Here is a 22,438-nt window from a genome sequence, read left to right on the forward strand (position 1 = left end):
CACTAGCTGTCTATTTTATACATGGTAGTGTATATATGTCAATCCTAATCTCTCAGTTCAAACCACCCTCCCCTCCCTCACCCTTATGTCCACATGTCCATTATGTCCATTCTCTACATCTGTGTCTCTATTCCTGCCCTGCTAATAGGTTTACCTGTATCATTTTTCATGATTCCACATATGCATTAATACATGATGTTTGTTTTCCTGATTTTTAAGAAGAGTAAATGAGTAAGTTTATTTTCCTATTGGTCAAAGTACAGCACATGGGCTTGGTTGATGAAACAACGTGAGGCCTTCAGTTCTCTCTGTGGTTATCACCTAAACCAGTGGTGACTGTTTCCTGCAGTGTCCTTAGCTTCCCTGTGTGACCTGAGGCCTGAGGAGGAGGACTGCGAGACCGCCAGCTGCAGCTATGTGCACTGTGATTTGATCATCACTGTGGGGACAGAGAGCCTGCCGGAATCATGGCCTTACTTCTACATCTGTGAGGAAAGTTCCCGATGCCTCTTGGCACGAGATCATTGGACAGAGTCTATCCTTCCATCGTTCTCAGGCCTCTTCATCAGGTAACTCAGTCCTCTCCCTCCCTGACTTTGCACGCAGATGCGTGGCCACTGGATTGATGGAATCATCAGGAACCCCATGTTGGGTGGACATCGCCCTGGGGACCAGTGCTGTGGTCGGAGGGACTGTTCCACTGTGGATTCCAGCCAGCCTGCATATCAAAGCGTCGCCTGTCTTTTCAAGTGTTCAAGAGAACATCTGAAAAATCTGCCCAGTAAACAGCCCGCTTTGTTCTTGCTTAGATTTTAATATTTATCTTCCGATCCGAAGCAACATCTGGTGAATGCCAATGGGGAAAAAGATTAGACATTATGAAAAACAGAAGGCTCTTTTCCCCTCTCCTTTTTCTTTTCTTTCCAAACAGATTCACAAGTATGAGAAAAAGTCGTAGAGAAATCCAGCAGATTGTACAATGTTTATTCAAAAGAAGTGGGGGTGCACAGGCAGGACTGTAGATTTTGGATTTAGAAGTTATAAGCTTATAAGGATTTTTTTTTTTTTTTTGAACTTAAAAAACAAACACCACAACTTTCTGGGTAAAAATCACCTTTTCTAAACAAATTTTTAAAAAAGTGTGGCCATGTCGGTTGCTCTAGATGGACTTCATTTTCACAAGCAGCTCCTGTTTTATGAAGTGTGATGTTTTAGTGCTGAACGTGGCCCAGTGTCCTTCTTTATTTCTTATCAAGAGTGGTTACATCCAATTATTCAATGAAGGCCTATTTCCTCATTAAAAAATAAAACTAAGACCAACTACCCAGAGGAAAAACAAGAACCAGCCTTTTTCACAGCAGTTGGACTTTCTGATGTCCTGGGACAGTCCGTGTTTAGAGTGAATTTGCCACCAGGAGTTTGGATTTAGTGAGAGGAAGAAAGGGCCTCCTTGAGGTTGTTATCTGGACTAGCGGGGAAAAGCTTGCTTAGGGCTCATCAGAAATGGGGCTGCAGCTGGTGCTCAGGGGAGACTGGATCTCAGCATGCTGACGCTGGGGACCAAGTGTATGTCAGCTGGTCCTGGTTCCCCAGAATTCGACAACTTTATTTCGGTCCCTAAGCTATTCTTTGGAGTTCTGCTATGCTCTTCTCTCTAGGAGGTGGCTGAGGGCAGCTGAGCCCTGTCCTCATTCACTCAGTCGTGTCTGACTCTTTGATATCCCATGGACTGTAGTCCTTCAGCTCCTCTGTCCATGGGATTCCCAGGCAAGAGTACTGCAGTGGGTTGCCATTTTCTTCTCCAGGGGATCTTCCCGACCCAGGGGTCAAACCTGTGTCTCCTACACTGGCAGGCAGGTTCTTTACCACTGAGCCTCAGACCCTACTAAAAACTATGCCCTTATCTATGAATATCATTTGCAATATACTAATAACCTTATAATTCTTCATACTCTAATTCAGCAATTTCACTTTCAAGATTTAAGAAAGCAGTTAGAAATACGTAATATTTATGAAAAACTATAGTCTTTGAAGTTTTAGGTATAAAAACAACAACAAAAAAGCTGAAATGAAGTAAATGTTTATACTAAGAAACCTTGAAAAATCATGATGGATAATATTTAAGCAGACAGAGAAATGCTTACAATATATTAAGGAGTGAAATGTGCAAGTTATAAAATATTGCATCAATGTAATCCTGAGAGTGTTTATAGCACCTGTGTCTGTAGGCATATATGACAAGTATTTGGGAAAAGACTAGAAGGAAGTATTCCAAAACACTGAGGGTGCCTATCCCTATGGGGCTGGAGGACTGATCATATTTGCTTTCATCATTGAGTTTTTATGTAATTTTTTCAATGAATATGTACTAATTTCTTAATCAGAAAACACATTATAAATTATACAAGGGGAGTTAGGAAAATCATGTGCTAAATGGCTTACCTCGTTCCTCTTAAGATTCTGCTTGTGAACCCAGGGAACTATTTTCCAGGATCTTTACAAGGGATCCATTTTATCAAATGGTTTATTACTCAGCCAGCCACTACCACTATAAATTTGATGTCATTTGGCAAAGGCAGATATTCATATCTGTGGTAAAAATATGCCCGATTTGTCCATCTACCCATCCATCTATCCAGTATTTGTCAAATGTTTACTATGCTCTAGTTACTATATCAGAAGCTGGTGATTCAATGATGAATAGGATGCAAAGTGCCTACTTTTAAGGGTCAGGAGGGGGCTAGATAATAAACAAGGTGGTCATGTGTTGTGATAAGGGCTATAGAGTGATAGAAAACAGTAAAGGCTATTTTTTAAAAATTATTTTTACAATTGAAATATATTTGATTCACAATATTGTGTTACTTTCAGGTATACAGCAAAGTGATTCATATATATATATATATAATATATTCTTTTGAGATTCTTTTCTCTTTTGGATTATTTTAAGATATTGAGTAAAGTTCCCTGTGCTATACAGGAGGTCCTTGTTGGTCATCTATTTTGTATATAGTTGTGTTTATATGTTAATCCTAAACTCCTTATTTGTCTCTCTCTACCCCTCTTTTCCCTTTGGTAATAGTAAGTTCGTTTTCTATGTCTGTGGGTCTATTTCTGTTTTGTCAATAAGTTCATTTGTATCATTTTATTTTTAGATTCCACATATAAGATATATGATTATGATATTTGTCTTTTGGCTTACCTCATTTAGTATGATAATTTCTAGGTCCATCTAAGTTGTTGCAAATGGCATTATTTCATTATTTTTTATGGCTAAGTAATATTCCATTGTATGTATGTACCACATCTTCTTTATCCACTCATTTGTTGATGGTTGCTGAATTTGCTTCCATGTCTTGGCTATTGTAAATAGTGCTTCAGTGAACACTGGGGAACGTGTATCTTTTAGAATTATAGTTTTTTCCAGATATATGCTCAGGGTTGGGATCCCTGGCTTGGCTCAGAGGAGACTTTTCAGAAGAGGTGTCATTTAAGCTGAGCTAAAGACAAGTGTCATTATGGAGAGTCAGACAGTGGGTGTAGCAAGTACAAATGACTCATCAAGTTTCATGAACTGTTAGAGGTCAGAAGGGCAGCAATAGGGTAGGAAGAAAGTAAAACTAAAGATGGCTAAAGATGAGCTCGGGGAGGCAGGAAGACCTTGAAGGCCATAGTAAGGAGTTTGGATTATATTCTAAGAACAGACTAAGTATCTTTCTAAAATCACACTGTCAAGCGTTGGTGGTATCAGGGCTGGAACCCAAGGCTTCTGAATAACGGTGTACTTAGCATGATGCTATGTTGTCAGCATCAGCAGCAAGAGGCTTGGCTGGGCTGTGCAGGTCCAGGAGATGAGACAGAAGAAGCAATTTCAGGCTAAGTGAGGGAGACAGAATGACAGCCTGTGTTTTTATTGCCTCCCCTAGAGAGTGAGTACAAGGAGATTACCTGCTTATCTTTGGGTCTGATCAGACCAACTGAAAGAGAAATAGGTCAGGATTCAGGAAACTTAGGCTCTAGAACTCTCTACCACCATGTGGACCAAATATTCTTTCCACATTCTGTCAAAATAAATATTTGTGTTCATGTGTATATGCATGCCCACTATATAATCTACCTGTGTATTTCTCTACATATGCATATGTCTATATTTAAATCTAGCCAGTTGCATTCCTTAATTCATAGGATGATTGTGGAAGAAAACATGGCATAGTAATTATTAAGAAACTTTGAAATTTTGCTAATGTTAGTCTATTGTTGATATCCTGGTGTCTCTGCTCATCTTGGTGATGGTTTTTTAATGAAAAGTATTCTAGTCAGATAATCAGAAAGGAAAAGAGAAATGAAACAATGAGCTAAAAGTTGTGAAAAAGGCTAAGGAGCAGAAAGGGGATTTAACTCTTCTAGAGCAAGAAGAACATGGTATTTTTCACTTTATTCTTTTATTGGGAAGCACATGCAGGCACACTGAGTGGGAAGCAGCCTGGAGACTCAGGATGATGGGAGGCAGAGTCAGGGGTGCTATGGTGGGCAGGCCTATGCCCGACTTCACAGAGGTGTGAAGGAGGTGGGCCCTTCCACACCACGATCACTGGTCTTTCCCAGGAAGATCAGTGCCCCCAACATGACATCTGCTTCTTCTGACATGTGTCTGAGACTGTGGGGAGCAAGCTGTTTCCTCCTGGAATGGCCTGGAAAGCCACAGCGATCCTTGCTACAACATCGACAGATACCAGCAGGACCTTCTGCTGGGGGACCAGCTATTGGAGGACTTGCTGAAGGAACAGGCTTTGTTTAGTTGGTCTAGGACTCTGTCAGCTGGAGTGACCTTCCGACGGCAGGTGATACATATCATGCTTCTGGAGTCACTAATGAAATGGAACAATCCACTGTGAACTGGAGGGCATTGCTACAGGCAGGTGGAAAGAGGGCAGGGCAACTTACCCCATTTTACTCTGACATTTGCTTTTGAAGAAACTAGAAAGGGTAGACGAAGTCTCATTAGGAGGTGGAAGCGCATAACCAACAGAGGTTGTAAAGGAAGTTGGTTGCTTCTCCCTTGGTATCTGAGATCATCCTATACTGAGTGCAAAAACCCTGCTCATATGAGTGAAGATCCACAGGGGGAAATGAATGTGAGAGCGGGGCACAGAACAGGCAGAGGTGACAGCAAATATTCTTTCTCTTGCCTAAAAAGCAAAACAAGGGGAATTCTGGAAATGTAGAAAGCTAGGCTTGTATTATCCCTGACAAAATTCCAGAAGGAATTATTAATCAGATGGTTTGTGAGTCTTCAGAAATAGAAGTAACAATCTGGGAACCGATTCACAAGGAACAGGATGGGGTGGGAAACTAAGTTCGTTTCCTTTCTGGTGACGTTAGAAGAGATTTACGATGGCAGTGGCGAAACTACTATTCTATTAAACTATTCTACCCACTCCTCTACTCCCACCTCCAGTAGCAAAAGAAAGGGTCTCGCTGCAAAGCCCGAAGTGCCCTGGCACAAACATAGAGTTGCTTTGAAGTCAGGTGTTTCACTTGGAAGGTGAATTTTGCATTCTATTTCCTCATATTTCCATAGGTATCTAAACATTACATCATATTTTAATTTAGACGTTAAATTGGTTTTCTTTTCTTTACTGAATCTTTGAGTGCAGCCAACACTCCAGGAGCAAATGGTGTGGCTTTGTCTACCCACTGGATGATGGCTCAGCTAAATGGATGTATAGCTACGTTACAGGCTCAGATTCCAAATGTATCCGAGCATTGGGTCCACATCAGTGAGATGACCTAGAACAACAATGAATGTAAATTCCCACATTGACATTTCAACAATAATACCACCAACGTCCCTACCACTCAAAACTAACAACGGCTGACTTTATCAGCCACTTCCAAGTGCCAGATTCTGTACAGATCCGTTTGTTGGCTTCATTTTGCTCCATCCCCCAATACCTTATTTTATTTAAATATATTCAACTTAATTGGAGGGTAATTGCTTTACAATATTGTGTTGGTTTCTGCCCCAATACCTCTTGAAAATATGTTCTTTATGATTAGTAATTTCATTTTATAAACATGCTTTATAAACCAAAGCTTAGAGAGTCATGTTTTCACAATGTCAGATGGATGGTAGATATCTGTTTAGGGATTTGAATCTAGTTGGTCAGCTTCCAAGCCTCAACTCTGCATGCTAATACTCCTCAGAAAATTGTCATGGCTCTGAGACTTCAAGTTCACTGTCATCTTAATTTAAGCTTGAAAGTGAAAGTTAGTCACTTAGTTGTGTCTGACTGTGACCCCCTGGACTGTAGCCCGCCAGACTTCTCTGTCCATGGAATTCTCCAGGCAAGAGTACTGGAGTGGGTTGCCATTTCCCTCTCCAATTTAAGCTTGGGGGGCTACAAAATGAATACAGTATTAAGAGCCATGGTGGGGAGGGCTTAGGTAAGGGGAGACCACAAGCCTCAAAGGTCAGCCAAACTGGGCTGCACGATGTTAAAATATTGACACTGTATGGTAGGTCCAGAAGATAGTGGGTATGGGAGTCATGTCTTGGATGGATATGGAGCTGAGAATATTCTAGCCTGAAGATGAGGAGATTAAGTAGGTATAATAGTTATCCTGCTCATTACTTCTAACAAAGTGTGGGAGAAACCATTTTTGACATTGATTTGAAAAAAATATGGTTCGACATGATAGTTTCTCAGTGACCTTTTGCCCTTTTCATCACCAATCCTGGTCTTCCCATGGGATCGGCCATCTTGGCCGTGATGGTCCATCTCAAAACTTAGGAGTACTGCTCTAGGAGTTGGGACCCCTGGAGCCTCATCTTGGAGCGGACATACTTTTCATGTTTGACTTTATGCAAATCCGCAGGTCTCTTTGGATTACACTTTTCTTATGCCTCTACCTACTTTACTGGCTGAAATGAGATCATACATATGAAATTGTTAAAAAGTATAAAACATCATGCATTATTATAACTAATCATCTAGGAGCTAGTTGCAACAATGCCTAAAGCCAGGATTATTCTCGAGCAAATATCACACCTGTTGGGGGCCATACCCTGCAAACTCCATGGTCTCGTTTCCTCTGGACCACATATTTTTAGACTTTCTGTACGGCTGCACTGCTGTTTTTCATTTTGAATCCACTCTGGCTTCGCTCCTTAAAGCAAGAGGACTTTTAAAGCAAGTGGCTGGTAGTATAACTGGCACATATATCGAATCTCCTTAGTCTGGGCTGTTAAGTAAGTTTAATTAATTTACTAAGTTAATGTTCCACTGCTAGCAACAGAGACTCATTGCCATCAGCTGGGGAGAGGGAATTGAAAGCCTAAATGAGCTCATTTTTTCACAGTTGGAATTAGGGACCAGTTAGCCAGTTGTGTGGGTTTTCCAATTTCTCCATCTGCCCTGGGGGCATTTAGCAATTCACTCCCCAAACAGAGTGTAAGAACAGGAAGAGAGAAGGGGTAAAGAAAAAAAGAAATTTTTTTCCCCAACATTTGCTTCCATTTTTGGAACTGGAAGTATTATCTGTGTATTGCTTATTCGGTTGGGCTTGGAGAAGCTTTTGCTAAATGTTCCTGATAGATCTGGAAAAGAGAAAGGCCTCAGTGAAAGATATTTACCATGTGCATTTTCATTGCAGGGTGTGCAGATAAAGGGAAAACAAATAAACAATAAAAGAATGGAAACAAAATTACAGAAATTTGCAAAATTTGACAAATGGTGGCCTGTAGTTGCCACAAGCTAATGGCTTGCAATGATTAATAAGAGTAAAAATAATTGCATTTCATTAAGATTGATGACACCCCATTTAACCTCCCCTCTCGTTTCAGCCCTAAAGTGGAAAGAGATGAAGTTCTCATCTATAATAGCTCCTGTACCATTACCATGGAAACTGAGGCAAAGATGGAGTGTGAGACGCCTAATCAGCCAATTACCGCCAAGATTACTGAGATACGGAAAAGCCGGGGCCAGAACACTCAGGTATAATCAAATCTTTTTTACAGACTGATTCAAACAGCTCAAATTAAATTTGTAATATTGTGTACATTAAAAAAACAATTTAGCCCAAATGGCAGCGATATATAATATTAAATGCTCTCAAACTTTGAGGAGCTGGTCTAATGCACAGCATCTGAATTCATAGTTAGCTATGGTTAATCATATATTTTCTCAAAAATAAATGAGTGCTGCCTGGGCTCTTTTAAAGCAAATTCTGAGCAGATAATCTCAGCATTTTGTCCTGCTTTCCATGAGCACGTTTGAAAGAAGCTCTCTGTGGTTTATTTCTCCATGAAATAAATGGCCTACAATTTAACCAGGCGCTTCTGGAAGGTTTCCAAATCACTCAGCCATCTTCATTTGGTGGGATGACAGTGTCTGCTGGCCTGTCCCGTTCGTGTGTGTGCCGTACAGAACAAACAGAGTGGAAACTTCCACTTCTGAGAGGATGACATGGAAATGAGGACCGAAGAGGGAAAAGGTCTGCAGGGTCATCTGGCCCAACCTCCCTCCTTCATCTATCCGTTTTACATCATCTTAGCCACCCCTCCAAGGGGCTCTTGTAAGAAGGTGTTCTTAAAAGTCCCCAGTGAGAAATTCCACAGCCTCCCAGGGAATTTTTGAAAATTGAAATCAGAGGCGAAGCGCTCTTTGGAAATATATCAGATAATCTTTTACGACTCTCCGGGCTGCTCATGGTACACAGATAAAAAATAATATTTATTGAGCACCTACTCCCTTAGGTGTCTTTCTCTTTATGAAAGCGATCCTCAGATCTTCCTCTTTTGTCTCTTTTATTGAGACAAACCTTTACTGAGTGCCTATTAAGTGCCACACAGGGTCGTAGATCTTGTAAATGTTGCTCAGATGAAGGCTTTGCAATCCCAAACTGTACTTCCTGGGTTCGTGAGGCGTGGTTTTCTCTAACTTCTGGGCTGGTGCTGAAAATGCATGCTATGATAAGTAACATGATTTTTCTGTTCCCTGTCTGCCTTCTCATCTCCCCTTCACCCAGCCCCCCAGGATCTCCCTGTCCAACCTCCCTCTTCCCAGGCTTCTCATGCCCCTTTCCTGAACCTTCAGGTGGTTGTACGCGCTGTCACTTCCTCCTTCATTGTGTCTGCCCACCGCCCCCCCTCCTCCGCCGAATGCACCTCTTCCTTTCAATGCTTCAGTGCATCAACAGCTTTAATTCTTCATCTGCAGCACTATGGTCCCCTAATAACAGCCTCCTCTTCACGCTAGTGCCCCTTCTCAGTAGTTGGCTGGCAGTGATGTCTCAAAGGTTTCGGTAGTGAGCGAGCCTGCTGAATTAGTCTCGAAATGTAGAAAGAGAACTGTGGGCTGAAGACTAGCTCTGGGACACTGAGCAATCCTTAAGACTTTCTGGGCCTCTGTTTCTGCCTCCGGAAATAAGCTGGGTTGTTGGTCTGCTCATCTGAACAAACGTGGTGACAGAGAGGAAGAGGCAGGTAGCACAGGAGTGAGGAGTGGGCTTTGAGCCGGACTGCTGGGGCTGGAACACATCCGTTGCTCCCTGGGGGACTTCTGACAACTTAGCCCCTCTGTGCATCAGTTTTCTCATCTGTAAAGTGGGGATAATAATGGTACTTGCCTGATAGGGTCGATGTGAGGATTCTAGTGTGCGAGCTGCTGTGAATTGCATCTCACACATAGTCAATGTCCCATGTTGGCTGTTCTTGGCTGTGCTGTTTGCTAGTTTCAGTGCAAGAAAATGAAATAGGATCATTTCTCTGCAGTGTTCACTGCTTTGACCAGATCATTTCACTTAGATTTCTTTGAATTTTCTATCATCTCAAAGGCTAACTTTGAATTTTTTTTTTTGAGGATTAGATGTCTGTCATCTTTAAATATTTATCTTCCTCCCTCCCTCTTTGGTAACCATAAGTTTGTTTTCAGTGTCCATGAGTCTGTTTCTGTTTTATAAATAAGGTCATTGTATCATTTTAGATTCTACATGTAAGTGATATCATAAAATATTTGGCTTTCCTGTCTGACTAACTTCACTTGGTGTGATTATCTGTAGATCCATCCATGTTGCTGTGAATGGCATTATTTCATTTCTTTTTATGGTTAATATTCCATTATGTGTATGTGTGTGTGTATACACACCACATTTTCTCTATTTGTTCATCTGTTGATGGACATTCAGGTTGCTTCCATGTCTTGGCTATTATAAACAGTGCTGGTATGAACACTGGGCTGCATATATCTTTTTGAATTAGAGTTTTCATTTTTTCTGGATTTATCTGGAGTGGGATTGCTAGATCATGTGGCAATTCAATTTCTAGTTTTTTTTAAAGAACTTCCATACTGTTATCCATAGTGGCTACACCAATTTATCAATACATTCCCACTAACAGTGTAGGAGAGTTCTCTTTTCTATCTACCCTCTCCAGTGTTTATTATTTGTAGATTTTTTGATGGCCATTCTAACCAGCGTGAGGTGACACCTCATTGTACTTTTGATCTACATTTCTCTAATAATTGGTGATGTTGAGCGTCCTTCTCCTTTCCCTTTTCCCACTCCACTTGAATATTTTGCTGAAATGCTACTTCCTGAATGAAGTGTGTCCTTCCCACTCTATTTAAAGTTACAACCCAGTGCTGCTTACTCCATGTGTCATACTGGCAATTTTCCTTTGTCTGTTCCATTTTTTTTCCCCTAGACCTTGTCACCTGCTAACATATTATGTAAGGTAATATGTTATTATTACATAAAATAAACAAATTATTTATTGTTTAGTGTCTGACTTTTCTTGCTAGAATATGATCTCCAAGGAGGCAGAGTGTTGGTCTGCTTTGTTCACTGGTTTGTCCAAAGTATCTAGAACTAAGCCTGAATCAATTGTACAAATGGACAATACAATACAATACAATACAATATTTTATTTTAATATAAATTAAAATAAAAACAGTTAAAGGGAAACTTCTCACCTGTTCCTTCTCTAATTGCATCCCCTGAAGATTCCATCTGAAAGAAGGCACACACACACAGAGGTATAGATATACCCATTTGCACACAAAGGTGTTATTGTGTCATTAATATTATTCTTCAACTTGCATTTTTAAAAAACCTATTGAGAGTCTAGGATATCAGCTCCTGAAAAGAGGCACTTTGTTTTGTTGCTTCTGTTTCCCAAAGCTTTGAACGATGTCTAATACACAGCAAATCCTCTTCAAGTTTATTGAACAGACAAATGGATTTATAAATGAATGAATGCGTCATGGTCATCTTTCCATTTTAGCATAGGTACATTTTTCTCTTATTCAGAAAATATTGTATTGCTATGGTACATCAAAACAAGAGAAAAGATATCAGGAAAAAAAAAAAAAACAACATCTAAAATGTTGCTGCAAAATGCAATAAGGTGCCATAAAACAACCAGCAGTTTTGAAGAATTCTTCAAGGATAAAGCGTGGGTTGCATTGGATGGGTAGAGAAATCATAGCAGAATAAACATGATGCAAAATCAGTTTAGAGAAAACTGATAAAAAGAGTCCACTATACTTTTCAGTGGAGTTCCCAGAGAAATTCCAAACTTGAGAGTCCGGCAGGGCAGGTATCAGAGTGACTAATGAAAGAATTGCTTGGGAGAACTGCTAGGGCCTTTCCCTCACTTTTCCCTCTCTCTCTTTTTCTCTGTTTCCGTGGTGGCTCTGTGGCTCTCAAGATGAAGTCTTAAGAGTGATTCACAAAGCAAAAAGGGATTATTTTCTTGGGGACAGGAGATAGGAGTGGTCCTTTGTGGGTTATCAGTTTCTTTTTTAAACTTGGCCCAACCCAAGGCGACTCTGAGATTCCAGGATGGACTCAGGGAGAGAAGGAAGAAAAGGGTGGGGAAAGCCACGTTCTTCTCATTTCTGCCTCCGAGGAATCCCTTTACTTTCCCTCCACTCATCCAGATGTTTCACCCAGCAATTTCCGTTGTGCTAACTTGAAGAGGTTTCTGTGAACATCTGATCTGCCACATCAGTGGAAAAAGAAGTCAGAAACAGTGCTGTTAAAGTTATCTGGCAGGTGATTTTAAACCTCGAATCCTATACCCTGTACAACACTATTTGGAATAGAAACAAAATAAAGACATATATGCTATACAAAATTTAGAAAGTTTATCACCCTTGTGCACTCTCTGAAAAATGACATGCTCTGGCAAGCCATAAAACGAATCCAAGAAGATGGAATGAGGAACAAGAAACTAGTGAACAAAGAACCTTAAAATAGCAAAACCAGAGAAAAACGGTTAGAAATATGACTGTGAAGCTTAATATAGTTAAGAATGGACTCTTAACCAAACAGAGGAAGGGAACTCCTGTGTCAAGGAGATAAAATAAAAGGAGGGCAAAAAACAGAGGCATAAGCACCCTTCTAGATAAAGTGGGGGAGATTTTTGTAACACAAGCACAACATGTCAAGATGGAAAGTATATGGGAAATGTGGATGAATTCATGGGGAATAGGAATATAAAATTAACTTCCTGCAAAGGGACATTTAGATAAAAAACAGGAGAGTTTGCCCCACTGGACCCTAGAAGAGCTTTGGATTTAGATAAATTTAGGTACCAGGAAGGAGCTTCCCTAGTAACTCAAGGGAAGCTAGGTTCCCTAGCTTGTAAAGACTCCGCCTGCAATGCAGGAAACCCCAGTTCATTTCTTGGGTCAGGAAGACCCCTTGGAGAAGGGATTGGCTACCCACTCCAGTATTCTTGGGCTTCCCTGGTAGCTCAGATGATAAAGAATCTGCCTGCCACGTGGGAGACTTGGGTTTGATCCCTGGGTTAGGAAGATTCCCTGGAGGAAGGCATGGCAACCCATTCCAGTATTCTTGCCTGGAGAATCCTATTGACAGAGGAGCCCAGCAGGCTATAGTTCATGGGATGGCAATGAGTCAGACACGACTGAGTGACTAAGCATGCTTGTGCACGTGTGCATGCACACACACACACACACACAGAGGTATCAGGAAATGGACAAGAGTCTGGAGGGGTTGTTTGAAATCTCTATAAAGAGTAGCTAGAGCCCAGGACATTACTGCTGGCAGACCCAATCAGACATCTACTTACCACTCCTTCCTCCAGGAAGCAGAGACATAATTGATGGACATACTGAATTAGTGAGGTATTAATTAGGTGCTTGATGGAACCTATTAGTTTCCAAATAGGAAAAGGAGTATATCAAGGCTGTATATTGTCACCCTGCTTATTTAACTTATATGTAGAGTACATCATGAGAAATGCTGGGCTGGATGAAGCACCAGCTGGAATCAAGATCACTGGGAGAAATATCAATAACCTCAGATATGCAGATGACACCACCCTTATGGCAGAAAGTGAAGAAGAACTAAAGAGCCTTTTGATGAAAGTGAAAGAAGAAAGTGAAAAAGTTGGCTTAAAGCTCAACATTCAGAAAACTAGGATCATGGCATCTGGTTCCATCACTTTATGACAAATAGATGGGGAAACAGTGGAAACAGTGGCTGACTTTATTTTTGGGGGGACTCCAAAATCACTGCAGATGGTGACTGTAGCCATGAAATTAAAAGAAGCTTACTCCTTGGAAGGAAAGTTATGACCAATCTAGGCAGCATATTGAAAAGCAGAGACTTTACTTTGCCAACAGATATCTGTCTAGTCAAGACTATGATTTTTCCAGTAGTCATGTATGGATGTGAGAGTTGGATTATAAAGAAAGCTGAGCACTGAAGAATTGATGCTTTTGAACTGTGGTGTTAGAGAAGACTCTTGAGAGTCCCTTGGACTGCCAGGAGATCTAACCAGTCCATCCTAAAGGAGATCAGTCCTGAGTGTTCATTGGAAGGACTGATGTTGAAGCTGAAACTGCAATACTTTGGCCACCTGATGTGAAGAATTGACTCATTTGTAAAGACCCTGATGCTGGGAAAGATTGAAAGCAGGAGGAGAAGGGGATGACAGAGGATGAGATGGTTGGATGGCATTACCGACTCAATGGACATGAGTTTGAGTAAACTCCGGGAGTTGGTGATGGACAGTGAGGCCTTGTGTGCTGTGGTCCATGGGGTCGCAAAGAGTTGGACACAACTGAGTGACTGAACTGAACTGAACTGTCCAGCACAGGGGAGGAGGGGATGGAGAATACAAGATTTCCAAGTTGGAAGATTGTTTACTCTTAAAGAGAGGTCAATCTCGCCCAACCCCCTACAAAATTCTTTTTTGTTTTTTTTTTGCCCCCAGCTCCAGTATCCTGGTAATTCAAATTCTATTCTTTCCAGAAAGAAGACTGGAAGATACTTTTTTTGGAGCTAAAGACCCATGGATTTGGACATTTGGAAGCCTCATGACATCCCACTTACACAAATTGTCCACTTCAATTTTTAGTGCATTGCTCTTAAATGTGAACAGACAGACTTCTGGTTTTGGCCACAGGAGAGTGATGTTTTAGACTTACCCACCTGCTGGGTTTCCCTGGTGGCTCAGTCGGTAAAGAATCTGTCTGCAATATGGGAGACCTGGGTTCAGTCCCTGGGTTGGGAAGATCCTCTGGGGAAGGGAATAGCTCCCACTGCAGTATTCTGGCCTGGAGAACTCCATGGACTGTATAGTCCATGAAGTCGCAAAGAGTTGGACACGAGTGAGAGACTTTCACTTCCACTTCACTTTCATCTGCTGTACATGACTGTAAAACTAGTTAGAATATATTCAGGCTTTGGATAATAGACACAAGGCTGTGATCCTTGAGAGAGGGGAAACACACAAGGAGAGCAAGCAGCTTTCTGTCTGGGGACACTATTCTAGACACAGCATAGGGAGAGAAACCTCAAGCAGAGAGACAGCATCCCTGGGGGGTCATCGGAAGCTGGAGCTCAGGGCTGCTTTTGTAGGTAGGAAGCATGGAAATGGAAGTGGAGGTGAGAGGGAGAGAAAAATATTTAATGAGGTAATGGCCAAATTTTCCCCAAATTTGATAAAATACAGTCTCACAGATCCCAAAAACTTGAAAGTCACTCAATTGTGTCCGACTCTTTGTGACCCCATGGACTATACAGTCCATGGAATTCTCCAGGCCAGAATACTGAAGTGGGTAGCCTTTCCCTTCTGCAGGGGATCTTCCCAACCCAGGGATGTAACCCTGGTCTCCCACATTGCAGGTGGATTCTTTACCAGCTGAGCCACAAAGGAAGCCCAAGAATACTGGAGTGAGTAACATATCCCTTTTCCAGCAGATATTCCTGACCCAGGAATTGAACCAGGGTCTCCTACATTGCAGGCATATTCTTTACCAACCGAGCTATGAGGGAAGCCAAAAAGCTTAATGAATCCGAATCAGAAGAAACATTAAGAGATCCGTTACTGGATTTTTCAATAATGTTAAGATATTAATGTTATAATGTTAAGATGTCAGTTCTAAGTTAATATTCAGAATCAATGCAACTCCAATAAAACAACCCAACTTTTTATTTTGGTAGCAGTTTCCAAGCTCATTAAAAATTTCTATGGAAATGTGATGAATAACCAAATATACCTTTGAAAAAAACCAAACTTTGATGACTTACCCTGCCTGATTTCAAGTCTACTGTAAAGCTATGGTAATCAATCAGAGTTCTAGGCAAGATCTCATTTGAAAGCAGTGCTCTATTGCCAGAAGTATGTTTGAAAACTCTTATTGCAGTGTTGTGGAAAGCAGGGAAGGGGAGAGACTAAATGAAAGGGTGATGAGGTGCTTCAAAAGATAATATAGTAGAAGGTCCTTAGTGATGCTTTTGAACTGTGGTGTTGGAGAAGACTCTTGAGAGTCCCTTGGACTGCAAGGAGATCCAACCAGTCCATTCTGAAGGAGATCAGCCCTGGGATTTCTTTGGAAGGAATGATGCTAAAGCTGAAACTCCAGTACTTTGGCCACCTCATGCGAAGAGTTGACTCATTGAAAAAGACTCTGATGCTGGGAGGGATTGGGGGCAGGAGGAGAAGGGGATGACAGAGGATGAGATGGCTGGATGGCATCACTGACTCGAAGGACATGAGTCTGAGTGAACTCTGGGAGTTGGTGATGGACAGGGAGGCCTGGGGTGCTGCGACTCATGGGGTCGCAAAGAGTCGGACATGACTGAGTGACTGATCTGATCTGAGTGATGCTTGAGGCTGCAGGGTAGTATCGATGGGGAGGAAAACCAGATTTTGTGGGGATAAAGAGTAAGTGAGTGGTGAGTAAACATAGCAGCTGGTGCAGATCACAAGTAGGAAGAGAAAGGACAGATGAAGACTGAGGGTGGGCAGCCAGTGCCTTTCTCATGCCCATACTCACTACCTCGATATCAATGGCACTAGGGATGGTTTCTTTTCTTTCTTTCTTTTTTTGTTTTTGGTATTTTAATGTACTTTATGTATAAGGTCATTTAAAAAAATTAGTTTTCATTGGAGCATAGTTGCTTTACAATGTAGTGTTATTTTCTACTGTACAGCCATATGTATACGTGTATACCCCCCCTTTGGGCTTCCCTGGGAACATACTGTGATGACCTGAAAGAATGGTTTCTTATGTTCAAGGCACTTTGATTCAAGCGGGGATCTTTAGGGATATTACGTGATTTGACTAGACAGAATCTCTGCAGGTGTCTCACCCTATTCATTCTTGTGTGTGTGTGTGTGTGTGTGTGTGCACTCAGTCGCTTGGTTGTGTTCATTCTTCTAGTGACTACAAAATAAATTTCACGTGCTCCTGATGTTAGCTGGTTGAATCACTGCCATTTAGTTTAGAAATATTTATATTTTAAAATGCTCTTCAATGCCTGGATTGCTGTTAAAAAAAGTAAGGCCCCTCTGCTTAATTTAATCTCTACTTTCGGCTTAAGGACATTCTCCTAGAAAATTGATGCAAAACAGTGATGTGACAGATTTTACATTTATAAAAATAATGTGTGTACCTAATTAGAGGCTAATTTGAAAAACTGCTTTCTATTCCCTCATGATTTTGTTTCTTCTGTTACTGAAACCCCATAGCACTTTCCCACTTTTGTCTCCTTTCTTTTTCCCCTCCTTTTGGTCTTATTTCCTTTCCTTTTCTTTTTTTCCCCCTCTTTTCTCTCTTCTCTTCTATTACTTTCCCTTCTCTTCTCTTCTATCCCCTAACTCCCCCTCACTTTTTTCTCCCTCTCCTCTTTTATTTTTTCTCCCCCTTCTTCCTTTCTTCCCTTTAAATCATCTTTTTTATTCAGTGTTTATCCTCAGGCTGTGTGCCTTTTCAGGAGATGCTTTTGGAAGTAGGGTTGAGCTGGTTGTTAAGCTTAAGGGCCTAATAATTAAGTGGTAGTCACCTCCCAAGATGAATGGCTGTTTAACTGATCTTCCAGAGTTGTTCCTTTTTTCTCCCTGCATACAAAACAATTTGTTTTATTAGAGTCACATAAAATTTTTTATAATCCCATCACTCAGAAAGACACACACATGAACACTGTTGCCAGGCAAATTTTTAAATGAGAATATTTTTAAATATAAAATATTTTTATAATCCACATTTCATCTTAGTTGTAAAATTTTGATATTATTACATAATTTTACAGTTTTTCAGGGGTTGTATAGTATTCCATCATTTGGATGTTCTATATTTTTTTGAGAATATTTCTTCTTTTTTAAAAATTAATGTATTTATTATAATTGAAGGCTAATTACTTTACAATATTGCAGTGGTTTTTGCCACACATTGACATGAATCAGCCACAGGTGTACATGTATCCCCCTGTTCCGAACCCTCCAGCCACCTCCCTCCCCATTCCATCCCTCTGGGTTGTCCCAATGCACCGGCTTTGAATGCCCTGTTTCATGCATTGAACTTGGACTGGTCATCTATTTCACATATGGTAATATACATGTTTCAATGCTATTCTCGAAACTCATTCCACCATCGCCTTCTCCCAGAGAGTCTAAAAGTCTGTTCTTTATATCTGTGTCTCTTTTGCTGTCTCACATATAGGGTCATCATTACCATGTTTCCAAATTCCATATATATGCTTTAATATACTGTATTGGTGTTTTTCTTTCTGACTTACTTCACTATATATACTTCACTCCAGTTTCATCCACCTTAGAACTGACTCAAATGCGTTCTTTTTAATAGCTGAGTATTATTCCATTGGGTATATGTTTCACAACTTTCTTAGCCATTCATCTGCCGATGGACATCTAGGTTGCTGCCATATCCTAGCTTTTGTGAACAGTGCTGCGATTAACATTGGGGTACACGTGTCTCTTTCAATTCTGGTTTCCTCGGTGTGTATGCCCAGCAGTAGGATTGCTCGGTCATAAGGCAGTTCTATTTCCAGTTTTTTAAGAAATCTCCACACTGTTCTCTATAGTGGCTGTACTAGTTTGCATTCCCACCAACAGTGTAAGAGGGTTCCCTTTTCTCCACATCCTCTCCAGCATTTATTGTTTGTAGACTTTTTGATAGCAGTCATTCTGACTGGTGTGAGATGGTACCTCATTGTGGTTTTGATTTGCATTTCTCTGATAACGAGTGACATTGTGTATCTTTTCATGTGTTTTTTAGCCATCTGTATGTCTTCTTTGGAGAAATGTCTCTTTAGCTCTTTGGCCCATTTTTTGATTGGGTCGTTTATTTTTCTGGAATTGAGTTGCATGAGCTGCTTGTATATTTTGAGATTAATTCTTTGTCAGTTGCTTCGTTTGCTACTTTCTCCCATTCTGAAGGCTGTCTTTTCACCTTGCTTATTTTTTCCTTCATTGTGCAAAAGCTTTTGTTTAATTATGTCCCATTTGTTTATTTTTGCTTTTATTTCTGTTACTCTGGGAGGTGGGTCATAGAGGATCTTGCTGATATTTATGTCAGAGAGTGTTTTGCCTATGTTTTCCTCTAGGAGTTTTATGGTTTCTGGTCTGGATTTAGATCTTTAATCCATTTTGAGTTTATGTTTGTGTGTGGTATTAGAAAGTGTTTTAGTTTCATTCTTTTGAGTTGTTCCTTTTCGCTAAGGATGTCCTGCAGTTCTGCAGTCAGTTCGCTTCGTGGTAGCCTCCTCCACCATCCAGTCCTCATCTGTTTTGAGCCCAGGAGGGCTTCGCACCATTTTAAAGGGTGATGGGCCACCTCACTTGCTTAGCTTGTGGGTAGAAATTTTTATGTCTAGGGCTTGACTCTCCAGACCTCTCTTTTCCTTTGCCTTGATGATTAAATGGCAAGGGCATGGGGCCAACTTATAGAGAAAAGCTGGTCCATCCTGGAAACTTGCCAACATCGATAATGGACTTTGTGTTGTACCCATGAGGATTTGGGGCTGTTTGTTACTGCATGTAATCTAGCCAGTCCTAGCTATAGACTAATGACTGCATCATTAACCTTTAGCCTGGTGACTGGCTCACTGCATTCCACATGGTGCCTTTAGTTCTTGTCTGTGAGTCCACGTAGAATAATTTCCATGTAGAATAATAATCCTGATTTATGTTTTCAGTGGCAGGGACGACAAGAAACTCCTGATATGAGACCATTAGGCAGAGCTTACAGCCTGCTGGAAGTTAGTAAGGTAAAGCCAGCCTCTTTCCAGACCCTGTTTCCCCACTTTCCTCCCCATTCATTGGTGATGTACTTCCATTCCCACCTTTATGTCCTGAAGATTTTCTGTGGAATTTTCTGCACTGAGAAATTAGTCATCATGTTTTGCAGTATTGTTGCAAGCTGTGGAAGTGTGGGGGGATATGTGGCTTTCCCCCCCCATAACTCTACCTGAGCTGAATCTCATCTAATTCCTCCTGAGAATCACTCTGGAATACTATGTGTGAAGAAAATTTGTTCCAGTGGAGCAGATCTTTATATCTGTAGTCTGTAATTCATATCCATAACTTTGTGGAATCCATGTGTAGGTATTTTTCCACACACTCATGTGCTTTCATTTCTTTCTTATAATTTTACTTAAAAATCTTATTATGAAGATTTCAATCACAAGGGAAGAAGAGCATGACTCAAATGGACTTAACTCATAAAGCAACTCATAGAATGCCTCACAGGACAGGAAAACTCATTCAGGAGTCACAGGTGTGGCCTGACCCAACAGTTCTGTGCTCACTTATGAAATGACTCTTTCCATGTCTCTGTTCTGCCTTCTGTGGGGCCAGATTCAACCTACAACTGCCTTTTCTGCGGCCAAAAGGTGGTTGCCAGTAGTATTCAGGGCTACTTGCTCCCCTGTCTACACTGCATGTGAATAAAAGGGTATTTTGTGGGCACAGTTTCAGAAGGACCATGTTTCCTTTCCAGAAGCCCTCAGCAAATGTCTCTTCATGACTCATTGATCCAAACTGAGTTACATGACCTTACTTTCCTCTGCTCAGGTGGTACGTTTTGCTGGCTATTTTTGGCCAATTATTGTGGGTCTTGGAACAGAGTCAGTGCCATCCCTAATACCTGGGTGAAATATGACAACCGTGATGGCTGGAAGGAAAGATCTAGAGCTATTGATGAAGGGAAACTGGAGAATGACACTGGAGGGTCAGCCAACAATTGACCTCAATGGCTTCGCTTTTCTTTCTCTGGCTCTAAATGAAGCCCTCTTCCTCTGACTCTCCTCACTGATCTTTTGTGATAAACTCAGGCATTGCTGTTGCACGGAATTTTGATGGAGGTGAGAACAAGGTGCCAATAAGGGATCTGGGTAAGTGAAAAGGAAAAGAGCGTTTGGTAAACCTACCTTTAAATTCCACAGAGTGTTTGCTTTTAACAAACAAACAAGCAAATGAGAACGCATCATGACCACATAAAACACACATACCTCCAGTAGCCTGCAGGACCTCAAAACCTGAAATGTGTCTCTTCTGTGGTGTGCATCTTCCTGATTCAAAATGACAGGAGTTGTTTATATGATGTACCAGCTCCCAGTGGGGATGGCTCATCATTCAGTTCTAACCTTCTTCTAATAATAACGAAACAAGCAATCTAGGGAAAGAAATGATCTGTTTGAGTGTTTGTTTCTCATAATGGGTCTTCCCAAATGCTTGGCAATTATTAATTGATCCTCTCAGTGCCCCTGTGTAATGAATACCTATGTATACAAGGCGTGGGTAGACACAGTCAACTGATCAAGGCCCCTCCATGAATTAATGTCAAAAACAAGGACCTGGACTGTTAGGCTCACAGCTCCAGTACCAGTCACCTTAAAGCAGTGCCAATTAACTTCTTTTCCTTCCCAGAGGGGAAACATATGCACGGCCAAGCAGAAGCAAATATATTTTGTTCTATTTCTGCTTGGCACCAGTGAGTATGCATTCGAAGGACATCATATGATGACTTTACTAAGACATTGAACAAAAGCAGCAATGTGGCCAGCAGAGAAGGCAAGGTACTCCTGCACTGGAATAATGAGATTATCGTTCTCATTCCTTCTCAAACATCATTTACTGACCACTCTTAGGATGCCAGCCATTGTATTAGTCCCAGTATGGGAATGTCACATGCTCCCTTTGAGAGATAACAGAAGACTTTGAAACTATGAAGGACTTGGACAAAATAATTTGGTCACCTTCCAAAGGGTTGGATTAATTCTACAGATGAATAAGATGCAACCCCTACCTTGTGGAACATTCTCTTCACTAGGGGAGATATAAAAGCCCAATAACTATGCTATAAACAAAAATGTAATAAATGCGGTAATAAAGGTATTTGTATTTTACTGTGGAAAATTGGTGAGGGCCAAGAAATCTTCTGGGTGGAAAAATCATCACCTAGAAATCCCTGTAGGGTGTGCCATTTTTATCTGAGCCCAAATTTATGAAGATTTAAAGGATAAGGGGAGAAGAGAAAAGGTTTACTAGTGAAGAGATGAGTTTTACAGAATCCCAGGGGTGGGAAGACATGGTTGTTATATAAGTAATTGTATTTGGCTGGAGTGTAAAGTTTGAAAGGAAGTAATGGGGAAGGGAGTCCCCGGGAACAACGGTTTAGAAACATAAGCCGTTCTGAGTGTCAACCTAAGGAGTGTGGATTTAATCCACGTGGAAATGTAGGACTGTTCAACACTTTGTAAATTTTATAGCTGCCATTTTGTCTCATGAAATATCCCTTAGAGCTCATGTCAGGCTGAGCACTGCTGGCTGAAGTGTGGCCCGATGTCAGGTTAGCCCTGACACTTGTAGCTCCTGTTCTGCAGCTGAAGTGCAAGTGTTCGTGGGGCAGAGCTGAGGCACGAGCCTGAGAAATGAGGCATCAGGAAGCGGCAGCTGAGAGAGGGTTGAGGATGGGGTCCTGAAGGCAATATGGGGAGATGTCCTCATGTCTCACTGAGGTACAGGAAAGCACAAGTGATTCTCTTTGGTGTTCTGGATTCCTGTGAGTTACAGAGAGCAGCCTGGGACCAGTGGTTGGCCTGAGAGCAGATGACCTGGGTCCTAACTCCCGGCTTGGGTATCACCTACCTGTGTGGT

General features: G+C 41.2%; 1 protein-coding gene across 4 annotated transcripts in view; it reads left to right on the forward strand.

The window, feature by feature from the left end:
* PKHD1 (PKHD1 ciliary IPT domain containing fibrocystin/polyductin) overlaps nt 1-22,438 on the forward strand; it is a 445,850-nt gene that overhangs the window by 78,466 nt on the left and 344,946 nt on the right. For all 4 annotated transcript variants that reach the window (XM_044929073.2, XM_044929075.2, XM_044929078.2 and 1 more), the window contains exons 34-35: nt 350-569; nt 7,847-7,997. In XM_044929073.2, coding sequence (XP_044785008.2) covers nt 350-569; nt 7,847-7,997 — 371 coding nt within the window. The remainder of the gene's footprint in view (nt 1-349; nt 570-7,846; nt 7,998-22,438) is intronic.

This window comes from Bubalus bubalis, chromosome 2, assembly GCF_019923935.1.
Source record: "Bubalus bubalis isolate 160015118507 breed Murrah chromosome 2, NDDB_SH_1, whole genome shotgun sequence".
NCBI lineage: Eukaryota > Metazoa > Chordata > Mammalia > Artiodactyla > Bovidae > Bubalus > Bubalus bubalis.